This window comes from Muscardinus avellanarius (genome assembly GCF_963383645.1).
Source record: "Muscardinus avellanarius genome assembly, chromosome: 13".
NCBI classification, from domain to species: Eukaryota; Metazoa; Chordata; class Mammalia; order Rodentia; family Gliridae; genus Muscardinus; species Muscardinus avellanarius.
Window position 1 is genome coordinate 60,341,436 of NC_137799.1, and position 15,629 is coordinate 60,357,064.

At 35.4% G+C, this 15,629-nt stretch overlaps 1 protein-coding gene across 1 annotated transcript in view; it reads left to right on the plus strand.

Annotated features, from left to right (window-relative positions):
- Positions 1 to 15,629, plus strand: part of MPDZ (multiple PDZ domain crumbs cell polarity complex component) — a gene marked incomplete at both ends in the record, with an annotated part of 146,460 nt that overhangs the window by 84,900 nt on the left and 45,931 nt on the right. Inside the window, 4 exons of the mRNA XM_080708979.1 lie at positions 5,453 to 5,651; positions 9,108 to 9,149; positions 11,020 to 11,124; positions 15,047 to 15,139. Coding sequence (XP_080565105.1) covers positions 5,453 to 5,651; positions 9,108 to 9,149; positions 11,020 to 11,124; positions 15,047 to 15,139 — 439 coding nt within the window. The remainder of the gene's footprint in view (positions 1 to 5,452; positions 5,652 to 9,107; positions 9,150 to 11,019; positions 11,125 to 15,046; positions 15,140 to 15,629) is intronic.

Below are 15,629 nucleotides of genomic sequence, written 5' to 3' on the forward strand. Positions count from 1 at the left end.
GTGCACCACCATGCCTGGCTAGTGTTAAATTTTTGACATAAAATATAATAGATCAGGTAAGGTTTTTGGAAAACATAATGAAAGGTAGGAATATTCTTCCTTTTATCATATGTAGAAAACCATTTAAACTTCAACAGCTTGTTCTGTTTAAGTTGTGCTGCGAGAGGAAGAAACTTGGGTCTGAAATCATCACAGGATTAGTTTACCACTCAAATTGTACTTTCAGAGTGTAACTTTTAGTTTTTCCTTGTTGCTTCATTTCCATATTTCATTTAATTCACATACTCGTAGTACTTTTTTAAAATTACTAACGAGACTATAAGCATTTACTCAAATCTCATAAAAACACAAGGGATAGAATGTCTTACAAGGCATTATAAAAGTTTGTAGTTTTACAAATTTTTTATTACATTAAAAAAAATTTTATTGGTACATTTTAGTCATACATCTTAATGGAGTACAAGATGGTAGAGGCATACATGCACACATCACTCATTTAGCCCTTCCCAGTTCCCTCCCCACCCCCCTACCATTCTCCTGTTTGGCTTACTGATTGACTTTGATATGTTTATGAATATATGTCTTGTACATTAGAGAATTTCCTTCTTCTCCTCTCACATCCCCCTCAGTTAGGTCACCTTATTTGCTCATCTGTGGTTTCTCTTTCCTCATCTACAGTTCCTCTGATGATCCTTTTTCTCCCTAGCTTTCACATATTAAGGAGAGCATCCTATATTTTACTTTTGTGACTGATTAATCTCCCCAGTTCCATTTATTTCCCTGCAAATGACATGTTTGTTTTTCTTTATGGCTGAGTAAAATTCCATTGTGTGTATATCCCATAGTTGTGTAATCCATTCATCTGTTGAAGGACATCTTGGCTGGTTCCATAGTTTGACAATTGTGAATTGTCATAGTATTTATAGAGCTTTTGCCCTAATTGTTCGACTTCCTGATACTCAGGTAGGCTACCTCTAGCATCTCAGAGTTTAAAATTCCTAACATGCCAAGACAAGAGTATTTCTTTTACTTCTTTTGATAGGAAATATTTAGCGTTCATAATTCTAAATCACTTAGAATAACTAAATATAAAGAGATCCTTAAAAAGGCTATTTTAAAAATCTGTGTAATACATTACAATAATTTAGGTAAGCTTTAATGTGGAAAGGAGTTGCCTTTATAACTTGAAAGTATTAAAATGTGTCATAAATAAAGTTTCAGGAAACCTAAACAAAGGTACTATGAAGGGTTTTATCAGTGAGCTCTTTTTCTTAGATGCATAATCTTCCTTTGATCTGAGGTTTCCAAGTTTAGCTTTCTGGATAATTGTTTCTTTTCTTAGCAAGGACCCAAAGAAATTACTAATGAACTATAGGTTTCTGTAAAAACTTTTATAATGTATTAACTTTGATTTCATAAATCACTTGGGTTGTCCTTTAACTTTATTAAATTTATGGTTTGGAATGTTATAGTCAGATATACATATATGTATGTATGCCTATAGTGACCTTTAAAAATTACATAACCTTGATAATTTTTGATAGATCTCTAGTTTATTAGCTAATTATATTGTATTAGGGCTCAAAGGCATAAAGCAAAGGTTTTTAAGTAAAAGGGGAAGGAAAGGAAGATGTTATGTTCCCTTCACTGATTAGATATGGAAGCAAGGCCAGATTCAGGAATTCTCTGACAGTACTCAGCCCTTAAGAGGTAGACTCAGGACACAAACCTCTCTGTCTCTGGTTCTCAAATACCAAACAGTGCACTCAGTTTAATACTTGTGTTACCAAGAGCACATTATGATTGCTATAACAACAAACTTCATCTTGAGAATGAATTAAGATTGACATTTGGTCTTTAGAAAACAGCATAGTTTGGTTTGAGAGAGGTGCATTTAAAACATATCCTATGCATTTTCTCTCCTTTTTTTTTTTTTTTTTTTTTTTTTTTTTTTTTTTTTTAGTTTTGCATCTACACTTTACTGAACACTTAGCAGCAGGAACCTTGAAACATACTTCACATATATGCTTCTCTTTGAGTATTTTAAAGAACATTAAAATTAAGCATTACTAATCCTCATTTTGCAGACAATCTGAGGCCCTATGTGAGGTTAAGACATTTGCCCAAGGTCACATTAATTGTAAGTGGTAGGACTTACATTTGTAACAGTTCTTTAATTCCACAGGTACATGATTTGGGCTACTTACAATAATTTTTTCCAAGAAAAAAAAATAGATCTTCTAAGTTACAGTAAAAATCTAGTTAGTATCTCCAAGTTATTGAACCCTCAGAATTGTCATGTAGTGAACGTATAACTGAGGTAACTGATGTCAGCCTCTTAGTTTATGTGGTTTATGTGACATGACAGCCTCTTTAAAAATTGATGAAATCTTAAATTCTATATACTATTAAAAATGAATTCAGAGGTCATGTCGACCAAAGGTCATGGTGACACATGTCATGTCTGTGGCTTGCTTTCTTGTAGAATACATGGTGTACGGAGAACAGGATGATATATTCAATTATCAGGATGGACAACCGAGCTAAATTTTGTTTTGTGGTCACACATTTTTATTTTATCATAGTACAGTTTTTTGGTGGGTCTTGATTTTAAAGTTAGCTCGATAAGGGCAAAGTAGAGTGTCTGTCAAAACATTTCAGAGACAACTTCTTTGTTCATTAAAAAAAAAAAAACCTGAGATAAAAAGGTGTCTGTACTAGTTTGTTACTTTATGGTAAGGAACGGTGTCTTTTTTGTGTGTGTGTGGCACTGGACAGCAAAATGAACCCAGGGGCATTCTACCCCTTGAGCTATACCCTCAGCCCTATTTTTTCTTTTTTGGTGGATTTGGGGATTGAATTCAGGGGCATTCAACCTTTGAGCTATACCCCCTGCCCTATTTTTTATTCTTTGTTTTGAAACGGCTTAACTGAGTTGCTCACTAAGTTGCTGAGGTTGTCCGCAAACCGCGATACTCTGGTTTCACCGTCCCGAATGGTGGGATTACAAGCGTGCACTGCCACGCCTGGCTTCCAGCCTTATTTTTTTAGTCTTTTTGTTTTTTGAAACAGGGTCTCACTGAGTTGTGAAGGGTCTTGCTAAGTAGCTGAAGCTGTCCACAAATCACGATTCTCCAGCCTCTGCCTCCTGAATGCTGGGATTACAAGCATGTACCACCATGCCCGGCCAAAAGTACCTTCTTAATAGCAATGTATTTAAGAATTATTATTATAAATCTTAACAGAATATTTTAAATATATTTGATAATGCTTTACTTTTATTGGAAAATAATAACTAAGAGCTTGAGTAGACCATATCCAGGCAATGGGATTTTGGGCTGAAAATGTAATAAAGATTATGCTTAAAAATGTTTGAGCTATCATATCTAATTGGATTAGTATTAATATTTGGAAAGACAATCTTTACCTTTCAAATTACATAAAAACCTAAAAAGGATTTTGTGACTCTTTTCAAAGAGAGTTTTATAAAATGCTGATAGTTTTATGTCTTTTTTATCTTGTTTAATTATACAATCTTATAGAGAAAAAAATTTAACACTTCATTTTATGTGAACTTTAGTTTTGCAGGATTTTAAACATAATTTTAAAGATTTTATATCTTGAAAGAATAGGGTTCATATAGGGTATTATAGGAACATTAATTCAGGTAGAGTGTACTGAGCAGGTCATTTTAAGGAAATGATTTGAAGAATGAGGAGTTAGTGGTACAAGAGCCAAAGATGGAAGATGTCAGGCAGATTCCAAAATAGGGAGAGTTTAGATGTATTTCAGAAAGAATGCCACTGTGTCTGGACTTCAGAGAGCCAAAGACTATGACAAGGAAGGGTATATGTTGGGTATCTTGATACAGACCGTGTCAGTCAAGTGTATTATATATTAGGACAGCAGGAAACTATTGAAGGGTTGTAACCAAAACACTGAAGGGATATCTGTCTTTGTCGAATGGTTTCTATATCTGCTATGAAGAGAGTGCATTGAAAGGGACAATATTGGAATCCAGGTGGCCAGTTAGGAGGCTGTCATAAAAAGCTAAGCAAAGGAAAGAGAAGGTGCTAGCTGTGTGTTGTGGCATATGTCTGTAATTCAAGTACTTGAGTGGCTGAAACAGGAGAATCGCAGGTTTGAGGCCAGTATCAGACCCTATTTTGAAACAAATAAAAAGAATGTATCTTGAGAGGTAGGTGTACCCTTGAGAGGACTGACATCCCTTAGATTCAGTCCATAGTACCAACAAAAAAAGAAAGAAAAAGAAGAGGGGGTGTAAATGAAAGTGTAAGCTTGTAATATGGAGACTAGAGAAAGGTAAATGGATTTAAAATAAATTTTGGAGATAGAAATGACAGGTCTTGGTGATGTATTACATATAAGTGATGAAAGTGGTAGGAATCAAGATTAATTTTAGTATTTCTGTTTTGGGTAATAGAAAGTAGTATGGTAGCCGGGCGTGGTGGCGCATACTTGTAATCCCAGCATTTGGGAGGCTGAGACGGGAGGATCGCAGTTGGCGGACAGCCTCAGCTACTTAGTGAGACTCTCCGCAACTCAGTGAGACCCTGTTTCAAAATAAAAAATAAAAAGCAGTGCAGGAGGTGTAGCTCGGAGGTCAAATGCCCCTGGGTTCCATCCCCAGACCTGCAAAAAAAAAAAAAAAAGCATGACAGATGGAGAAATTAGAAATTTGCTCTCTAAGGTCGCATGCATCTCCTTTGAGACATCCAGGGGACATAGCAAGGTGGCAATTGATTATCCAAATTGGGAACTCATTGGATTCCAGAAATAAAATGAGGCTAGATTAGAATTAAGCTCATATTATTTGAGGTCAGCAGACCACTCACTATGCATTCAGATGCTGTGATAAGCTGGGGATTAGGATTTGAATACCAGCTTCATGATGTTAGTAATTCTGTGCTGTGCTTTTTGTATTAGGCAGCCATCATAGTACTTGGCAAATAGTAACCATCTGCTAAATAGATTGTGAGTGAACATATGACCTAAAAATAAGGCAATAGCAGATAATTTCCTAATTTATAAAATAAATCCATTTACAGTCCTGTTTTTATTCTCTTATAAGAAACTAAGTACTCTTGTAAAATTGATTTGATACTTTTATTGTATTCTTCCTGATAAAGCTTTCTATTTAAGGGGGAAAGACATCTGATGGCCTAAATTACATTCATTTCACAGTGTAGATCTCTTTTATCTTTCATGTATTCATTGTGGAGCAATTTTCTTATCTACATATGATGTCACAAGCATTTAAAAATTTACTTAGGAATTTTTGTCAGAATTTTTTTTCCTTTCTCTTGTTTTTACTGACTAAAAATGTTCTACTTATTTTTATCTATGAATCCATAATGATGATTAAATTGAAATTAAAATGAATTTGAAAATCATATATTTAATCCATTTCTATGCTCCTCTTTTCCCATAGGGATGACAGTTAGTGCTAATAAAGATGGCTTGGGGATGATTGTTCGAAGCATTATTCATGGAGGAGCCATTAGTCGAGATGGCCGGATTGCTGTTGGGGACTGCATTTTGTCCATTAATGAAGAATCTACCATCAGTTTAACTAATGCCCAGGCACGAGCCATGTTGAGAAGACATTCTCTCATTGGGCCTGACATAAAGTAAGTATTATTTGGATACTAGTTTGTTTGGGAAAATCAGAAACTTCAGAATTTTTTTTTTAGTGAATATATATGCTTGATAAACAAGAGCTATCACATGTTAGTTAACACAAATTACTCCAGACTTGACTTTTTAAAATATTTCTTGATTTTAGATATAGTTTCATTAAAACTATAACATAATTAAAATTTGAAAACAACACTGCTTTGTGTTTTCAATTTTAGTTCTCCAGTAATTTCTGTAACAAACCTAGAAGAAATAGCTATGAGACTTTTCTCACAAAGCAGGGTGCCTTTGTAGGTTTGTAAAAAGAAATTTAGATTGGCCTCAATATACAAAATTGTACACTGCTTCATTGCCTTGTATGAATCCTTTACCCAAGTGATACGCATGAAGAAGACTACATCTGAGAGTGACTGTCTAACCTCTCTTGACCTGTCTCCTGACCCATAGAGATTCAGCAATGTTTTATGATCTGATGATAACACATGTTGGATATTTTGTCAAGAAGTGCTTAAAATTTTTTATAACCCCATAATGTTCTAAAAGCACATCACGTTTATATAGTTTAGTTTCAAAGTCACTAACCATTTCTTGAAACATAATAAAAATCAGTTCATGACTTTATTGTCATACCTCCTGTGTTTCTCTAATATTAATCAATGGAAATTTGTATTTAATGTAGAAGAAATAAAGTCATAAAATAAGAGCTCAGGGAAAATGTGTTTACCTTAAATTGATATATTATTGCTAGCATGGTACACATTTTTAATCATGTTATTTTACTGATGGCCTTATGTATCACTGGTTCATTTGCAAAGTACATGTTAGTGGAACTTATGTAAAAAAAAGACTATATTTGTAAATTTTTTCTCATTCCACCATCAATAAAAAGCAGAAAAGCAAAAACCATTAGGAGTGATTTCTGCTATTGTTCCTAAAAGAGGTGTTTTTAGGCAGAATGTTCACTAATAGGCTTTCATATTTTGCAAGTTTTATACTTTTATTTTACGTTTGAACAGACTATCATATTATGCCACTATTTTTAATTATCTGGCCATGATGAGAGCTCAAGTGAACACTATTACAAATGTCAGTCCCTCTGTTGTTCAGAAGCAGAGGAATTTGAAGTGTTTTGCTCACCACGTTTGTCCAGTGCTTCTTCCTTTTTCTTACAAGTTGAATGGTATTGATGCTCATACAGACTATTTATTGTAAGAGTTTTAGCTTATGTAGATTAGATATGATATAAAATAAAAATGGGGAGTTGGGCGTGGTGGCGCACACTTGGAATCCCAGTACTTGGGTGTCTGAGACAGGAGGATGGCAGTTTGTGGCCAATCTCAGCTACTTAGTGAGGCCCTCTGCAACTTAATGAGACCCTGTTTCAAAATAAAGAATAAAAATCAGGGCTGGGGGTGTAACTCAGAGGTAGAATTCTCCTGGGTTCAACCCCCAGTACTGTCAAAAAATATAAATAAATAAGCCGGGCATGGTGGCACAAACTTGTAATCCCCGTGCTTGGGAGGCGGAGACAGGAGGATCGGGCAGGTTCTAAGCCATCTGCGCTGCGCTAGCTTAAGAGACCCTTTTTCCAAATTAAAAAGAAATATATAAAATAGGTCTGGGAGTGTAGCCCTGAGGTAAAAGGGTTTCTGGGAACACCAGTAACACCACCAATATATATATACAAATGGTCTAGTAAGTGACCATTTGATTTATATTGCTGTGACATATATGTTTGGCTCTGTACATGGTTACAGGTTCTCTGCCCATTTTTTGTCACTCTGTCTACCAGAATTGGTACATGATACTGGACTTACCCCTCATTTCTAATGTACTGCAGAAATTAAAAAGTGTCTGAAAAATAAGATCATTGTGACATCAGTTTTACATAAATCATGTATTTAGTTAGTTCTGGAGGAGTTTTGAGGTACATTATGAAACTCAAAAATCTTTTCTCCTTTCCTCATCTTTTTGGGTTTCACTTTTTCCTTTTTATTTCTTTTCTGTGTGTGTATGTTTGTGTGTGTGTCTGTGTGTGTGTGTCTGTGTATCCCCTTTACACACACACCTACTAATCCAGCAGAATTATCCATTCATATTAACAGCAATTTTATAATGACCTTGAGGAATACTTAAGAGAGCTAATTTCTTAAGCAATTGCTTCAAGATCTCAGATTCAAAATGTAATTTAGAGTTTTATATTAAATAAAGGAAAAATCCTACAATATTATCAACTCTAGAAATCAACCAATCATCCAATCTCTTTCACCTGTGTACTTGTATGTATGTGTGTGCGCACATAGAAGCATACTCATGAAACACATTGGTTTCTTCAGTGTTTTAATAATGCTTTTATTCAGATGGTTTAAGCTTCACTCACTGAGTGAATGATAGAAAGAAATTAAAATGATCATTTCATAATCCTTTTTTTTTTTGGAAAATAAAAATGTGTTCGCTGATGAAACACAATAGCGATGTAGAGTGACCAGGGCCAAGCAGCATGTTCCCTGAATTTTGCATAAAATGTTTTTGGCCCTGTTCTCTTTTTGTCACTTTTCTTTCATGAAGCAAAAGGTTTAGAATTACCTCCAAAGCTATGTGAGTAATCCTCCCAGAAGAAAAGTCTAGTTGTTCCATTATTCTGAATGGAACTATAACACTACCTCTCTCCAGTTAAGCTTTGAACTCTTTGCCTGAATCTTTGCTCCATCCATTTCACTTTCTCTTTATTTCTTCTACTAAATCTAGCTTAATCTGGGGGCAGTGGTAGAGACTTAAAAAATTGTAGGGACTTAAAAAAGACTGGCTCAGCTTCATGATCGATTAGTTATCTCTCAGGAAAGTGTTGTTTATACAGACAACACACTGGATTTCTTTTCTGCCATTTATGATAGATAGCTAGGAACTTTGTGTTTGTGCACTCACACATGCCTGGATAGATAATTTGAGTTTCGAGAGTTCAAGAACAGCCAGATTAAGTTCCAGGTTTCATTATTTTCTATGGAAAACCAGATGTGAAGCCTCACCAAAATGCATTCTGTTTCATTTCTCACTCTACCTTGCCAGGAGCTCTTATATTTCTCTAATAATAGCCAGGGTTTTGTGCTTAGCAGCAGCTGCTTATAACATCTGCCAGATAATTACTGAGCTGAATCAGAATTCACCTGCCATAACCTAAAGTGTGCGATGAATTCCTGATCAAGGAATAAAAGATTGATTGCAGTTACATTTTTCCACGCTTGTTAATAATCACTGCTATAGACATCAGTAAAGAGCAGATGCTTTTCTGGGGGAGGTGTAGATGAGAGAGGTGGAAAGGGGGAAAAAACAACAAACCCAGGAGCACCCACTTTTAACTACATATGTATGCATCTCACATTCAGCATAAGACATTGACATTTGTTAACACCATTGTAAAAAGATGCCGCGGCGTATGCTTCACATTCTAGACTTTCTGCAGCACCTGCTGACGATCCAGCCCCCTTTTATGTGTGAGTATCCGTAATTCAAAAGCTCATTATGGCTGTGTGTTACAACTTGTCTGTGAAAAACATTTTGTGCTTTTGTAACTGTCCCAATGCAGGATAGATCCAGATATAGATTCATCGTATACACTTTGACATTCTTTCCCTCTTCATTTATATAAGATTATAAATTCCAACAGAGCTATGCCAGCCTTACATTTCACATTGCAGTGATGATTGGGAGAGCTCATTTGAAAGTCATTTTTTCCAGCTTCTAAGCTTTCAAGCTCCTATTTAGGGGAATGATCCTGTCTGCATGTGAGGGCACAGTCTGGATTAATAGCTATATCACATTTCGGCATCACTGATGGTATTCTTTTTTCTTCTACTCCAGGTATAGCCAAAGGTTAGTTTACATTTAAGAATTTTTAATATCACTCTCGATAAGCCGTCTCCATGTGTTTATGCAGTTTGTGATTCGGCTTTGTTGTTCTAGGGTGGTGGATGGGCAGTGTGGCGTGGCTGTGTGAGTAGGCATGTGTTGGGTCGGTGGCTCTGCAATGCCATTGCATCCTGGGAAGCGTGTCTTGGTAGTCTCCCCGAGTACATGGGGAACACTGCCTTCTCTGATCTTTATCACTGCTACCCAGAGAATCAGGAAAACAGTTACAGGGTCTATATTTATAATACTCCCCACCCTTTGGTAAACAAAAAATAGCTTTAAACAAGTATAGACAAAAACTCATTTTCAACTTTGAGATACAAACATCCTTACCTTCTCACACAGTTAAAAAACTAAATACTTTCTACTAATTGTTTTTTGATTTTCTGTCCTATCTTCATCCCCTCATCTTTTTTCTGGCCTCATCTTAAGGTTTTATTTGTGTGAGTTTTTCCAAATCTTCAGAAATAGTGAGAGTTTTCTGAGAGCATCTTTTAAGATTTTAGGTTTGTATTTATCTTTATTGTACTTTGTATAAAATACATTAAATCTTCTCTCCTGACAATGTATTTTACATTTTTTGACTCATTAAGGGTAATGGTAAATTTACTATTTGGTGTTTTTTGTAACACTGGAGACAAGTTGTTTTTACAGATGAAAAAGTTAAGTAGAGCCAATACCTTCTACCTAGCAGGCAGGCATTTGGTCAATACTTGTTGAATTAGTAAATCTCCTTTCAAGTGTAAGTGGTAGGCTTTTCTTTGAAACAAAAGAAATTGCTACAGGTTAGTAAATCTTTCTTTACACTTAAGTAAGTCAAACTTCATACTTCATACTTGAAAGTTCATAACAATATAGCTAATATAATTATTTTTATAATTATATCACTTGTTAATGTCTGCAGTTAACTATATTGTGGGAACATTTAAAGTAATTTGGGATAGTCAGCATTTTAATAGAGTGCACATAATAAGTTTTTGCTAGGGAATCCAAATATGTTTTTACAAATACTGATGTTATTATTGGCAATTATTATCATTATTAATTATTTCATGGTGTTTAACCAAACTCAGTGATTTGTGCTTAATAGACAAGTGCTTTTCCACTGTGCTACATATCCAGCCTCCAAGGATATATGGATCTTCCTAATTTCAAACAATTGATGTCAGCTTACTCATTTGGAAATACAAATAATGCTACTTTCCTCTGTATATGATTATTAGTAAATAAAACACATAGGTTATCACAGCATTTAAAATTTTAAGGCTTTTTTGCTTATGGAATAATTTTCACCTTTCAAAGTTTGGATTACCTGCTTAGTAGGCTCACTAAATGAGTTGTGTCAAAAAGTAGAGACGAAGGGAAAATACAGTTGTTTTTCCATGTTTTGGAAGTTTTTTCCAAAAAAGGCGAATTGGGTTTTACTTTATTTTCATGAACTGTGTTTGGTTCCAGAATTAGTTATGTACCTGCAGAACATTTGGAGGAGTTCAGAATGAGTTTGGGACAACAGTCTGGGGAAATAATGGCACTAGACATTTTTTCTTCATACACCGGCAGGTAAGTAAATCATAATTATAATACAATGAATGAATGATACAACAAATTGTAAAGAATTTGAATCAAGTCAGGGAAAATAAGAACAAAGTTAAAGACTGAAAATTTTCCATCTTCCAAGATTTTTAAACATATTTTCCTTTTGTCCTCTCAGTTACCTAAGTAATTATTATATCTTATGAAAAAAATTGGGAAATAGATGGATATGAATATTACAATCAGAGAATGAAAATAACCTTCAATTTTACCACCTAATATAGCACTATTAACATATTAAATTTCAGCAATTCACCCTATACATATGAAACTTTTATTTTTTGCTACTGGGAATTAAACCCAGGGACATTCTACCTCTGAGCTACACCTTCAGCCTTTTTATTTTTTATTTTGAAACAGAGGCTGGCCATTCGCTGAGAGTCTTGCTAAGGTTTGAGGCTGGTTGTGAACCTGCTCTCTTCCTCTCTCAGCTTCCCAAGTACTGGGATTACAGGCAGCACCACTATGCTTAGACAGAAACATCTTTTATTTCATTCATTAACTCATTCATTTTTGTTGCTGAGGACTAAACCCAGGGGCATTCTACCTCTGGGCTATATATATCCAGTCCTATTTTATTTTATTTTTTATTTGGAAACAGGGTTTCACTAAGTTGCAGAGGACCTCAATAAGTGTCTGAATCTGGCCTGGAACCTGTGATCCTCTTGTATAAACCTCCCAAGTACTAGGATTAGTAGCATGTAGCAACATGCCCAGCCCAGAAACTTTTTTTTTTTTTTTTTTTTTTGGCGGTACTGGGGATGGAACCCAGGGGCATTCTACCTCCGAGTTACACCCCTGGCCCTACTTTTTTATTCTTTACTTTGAAACAGGGTCTCACTGAATTGCAAAGGACCTCACTAAGTAGCTGAGGCTGAATATTTTGGTATATTACAGTTTGAAACAGAATGTTTGACTTTTTAAAGGGTCTTGATATTCAGTGTGTTAATATAAAAGGAAGTTTTCCCCATTGAGGAAGGCGGTAGTTGGGCTCGATGCTGCTGCTGACTCAGTTCGAAGCAAGAGAAGAAATAATGGCATTGCCAAATGAAGAATGTACCATTTTTCTCTCTCAGTTGTGGACCTTTTTTTTTTTTTTTCAGTTGCATGGTAAGTGAATACAAAATTTCTCTTCAAGCATGTTAGGATGGAGCCTCTCTAGCATTCTGAGGTCTTCTCAAAATTCAACCATTTCTTAAAGGCTGTCAAAATATTCCAAAACAGCTTGATGTCCTGTCACCCTCTAGAAGTCATGATATTACATCATTATATCCTCTGCAAATTACACAAAACTGCAGTGTACAGAAAGTGTTAGGGAAGGGAAAGGCATGCTATGTGTTTAATAAAAGAAAGGAATGTTATAGTCCTTGGGGCCTCATGGATTTTATGGGAAATGGAGCATTCACTCTACTCTGTGCAAAGCTCAGCACTGTAGAATTTCCATCTCAAAATTAATGGCATGAGTTTATTAGTTTCTCAATACTTCCTGTCAAAATAGGAAAGCAATCATTCCAGTGTCTTTTCAGTGCTATTTCAGTTGGCATATTGAAAACACCAGGTAACATCTTAGACCCCATTAAGTTCTGGTGCCTCAAAACAGTCATAAGGTATTGGAAACAGCAACTTCCAAGTCTTGGCTTACCTTTCAGCACAGAAAAGAGAAAAGTCTTGATCTACCCTTGCTATGATTGGCTGCTTCACTGCAGAAAAAATATATTTGCTATTAATATCAGATTGCTTAAAACAAAACAAAATGAACCGCATATTACAGAAGAGAAATCTGCAACAGAGAGAGGTTAAGTAACGTGTGCAAGTCCCCTCGCCAAGACATGTCAGTGCCAAGCTTGGAACATAAGCAGTCAGACTCTGTTCTTAATCACTGAGTCTAAGGGAAGAATCACACAAGTCCACGTAGCATGCCAAGTAAAAATACATGGCAGCATAGCACAGACATTAAGTGCTTAGATTTTGTGGTAAGAGGACCTTAACTCACATCTCAGGGCTGCATACTGTGTGACTGTCCCTGGCATACTCTGTTACTTTACCTGGCACCTTTGTGCAGATACGAAAAGAGTTAGTCATTTTACTTGATAGAAATTTATTTGGTCATCAACAGCATAAAACAGGGAAAGGAAATCTAAATCTTTCTTGGCTGAGTGATTGAAAGAAGAAAACTGGTCCATTCTCATCTACGGAGCACATGACACTAAAGTTGTTGAACCTCACTCCACGATGGATGAAGAGTAATCAGCACATTAAGTGAAAGGATTCTAGATTGTAAAATAATTTGAAGAGACTGGATTTTGTGTATTGGAGCATCCAAGATATTTGTCTTCTCATAGCTAAAAAGGCAGGACCAACAGTATTGCAGTAGGCCCAAGAGTGTTTTTGAGTAGCTCCTTCAGCTTGTGACTAAGAACATCCTGCCATCTCATAGCTGTCACTGTATATTTTAGGAGCTTTTCCAAAGTTCTCATGCTTTCTGCTTTCCAAACCACCTTGTCCATCAAATTCCCTCCAGCTGTATTTCCAGAGTGCTAACACTTTCACCTCTCTGTCTCGCATTCTCTATCTGAGGGCTTCACTTAGACTATCAGTCAGCTCCCTGATATCAGTTTTGGAATCTCTTTCTTGGAATTGTTCCCCATTGTCTTACCCTACTATCACACTTAGACTCTAGGAAGCCTATCCTTAGAGCCTTATTTTTCAATTTGCCCAAGAAGAGAATTAAAACACAAAACCAATAATTACAACCTACAGCAGATACATTTCATTCTAATGCTTAATACTTTTCTTAAAAATTTTGTCACTAAGGTCAAAGAAATAATGAGCTATTCACGGGGATTCTGAAGATTCATCTGCAGATGTCTTTAGACACATTCCAGCAAAGATGGATATTGAATTAGATGACTTATGATCTCAATGTGTAAAGATTCTGTAGTTTGAGTTTAATATTCCTGTTAGTGGAGAATGACTATAATTTAAATACATATTTCTTTAGATTTTTAAATTTCTCTAAAAATCAACTGCAGATATTGATTAAATCAGGCTTTTTATAGTCTTCTGTATTTAAAGGGAATATGTAGATGGGTTTCATTAGAATTTTTACCAACTGCATGAGAATATAACATAAATAAGTTAGCTATTGTTTATTGCCTTTACAATGTTATTTATTGATGTAAATAAACATTTGGAAAGACAGAAGAATTTTTGATATGATTATTATATAATTTTACTTATAGAAACACATTTTGTTATTTGTTTGACTTTTTCCAAGATCTGAGTTGATAGAAAAATTTAAAATTTACCTAGTACAGGAACATTGTAAACTGCTACTTGTAGGGGTATTCTATGTCAGGGCCCTTTAAATGGGCTGATGCTGGACCAGAAGCATTTTCTATCTTTCCTCCAAAGCTGAAGGGACAGAATGGTCCATTTTTTGTAAGACATGCTAAACTCCTGGCATACACGTTGGTAAATTTCACCAGGGCAGAGAGCATGGATGTGCATTCCCACAGTGCTTCTTGGTTTTTGGCATGTGGTAGGAATTTAGAAAATATTTGTTGAATAGTTTTATAACTTTCAGTATTTATCCCCTTCCTCCCATTCCTTTTCTTTATTCTCCCATATTTCATGAGATTAAAAACATACTACATAAAACTCTTAGGGTTCAGCTATACCTCCAGAATAAGTTAGTGATAGACTGATTGTAATGTAAGGTCCTTAATTTTTTTGTTATTGATCTTGTTAGATTTTTCTTTCCCTCTGCTACAAAAATGCTATATATTTATACAATAGGTATGGTTAAAATATTAAGCAGTTCTGCATTGTTACTTTAACAATATGAAAGATATGGCATGCAGTCCTCACTGTGGAACTCTTTAATCAGAGACATTCCAGAGCTACCAGAGCGAGAAGAAGGAGAAGGAGAGGAGAGCGAGCTTCAAAACGCAGCACACAGCAGCTGGAATCAGCCCAGGCGGTAAGAACTGTTTCTTCTGTCCATTCGATGGATCTGTGTTTAAACTGGGAACTGAATATGGTCTACAAAGTACTTCTGTTATAGGTCCTTCTTTCTCAGAGATACTTACCATGCTGTGTGCATGGTAATGAGTCTGTTTCCTCAGCACTGTGGTCATTTCGGCAACGTTGCCCTCCATTGTCTTCTACATTAAGATCTCACACAGTTCTGGGCAGTGTATTTAAAACTTTACTATCTGCACCAAACTCTCTGAGTATGTGAATCTGTAGCGTCTCTGTGATTCTTCCTTTCTTTGTAAAATGGAACTAGATAAAGAGTATCTACTTTGTAGGGTTGATGGGAAAATTAATTGTAACTCAGAGAATATGGTTGAGACATGATAAATCCTTAATAAATAGTTACTACTATTGTTTTTTTTATTAATCCAGAAATCTTATGGAACACTTTCTTTTTTCCAAGTTCTTTTTTTTATTGGTATATTGTTGTCATA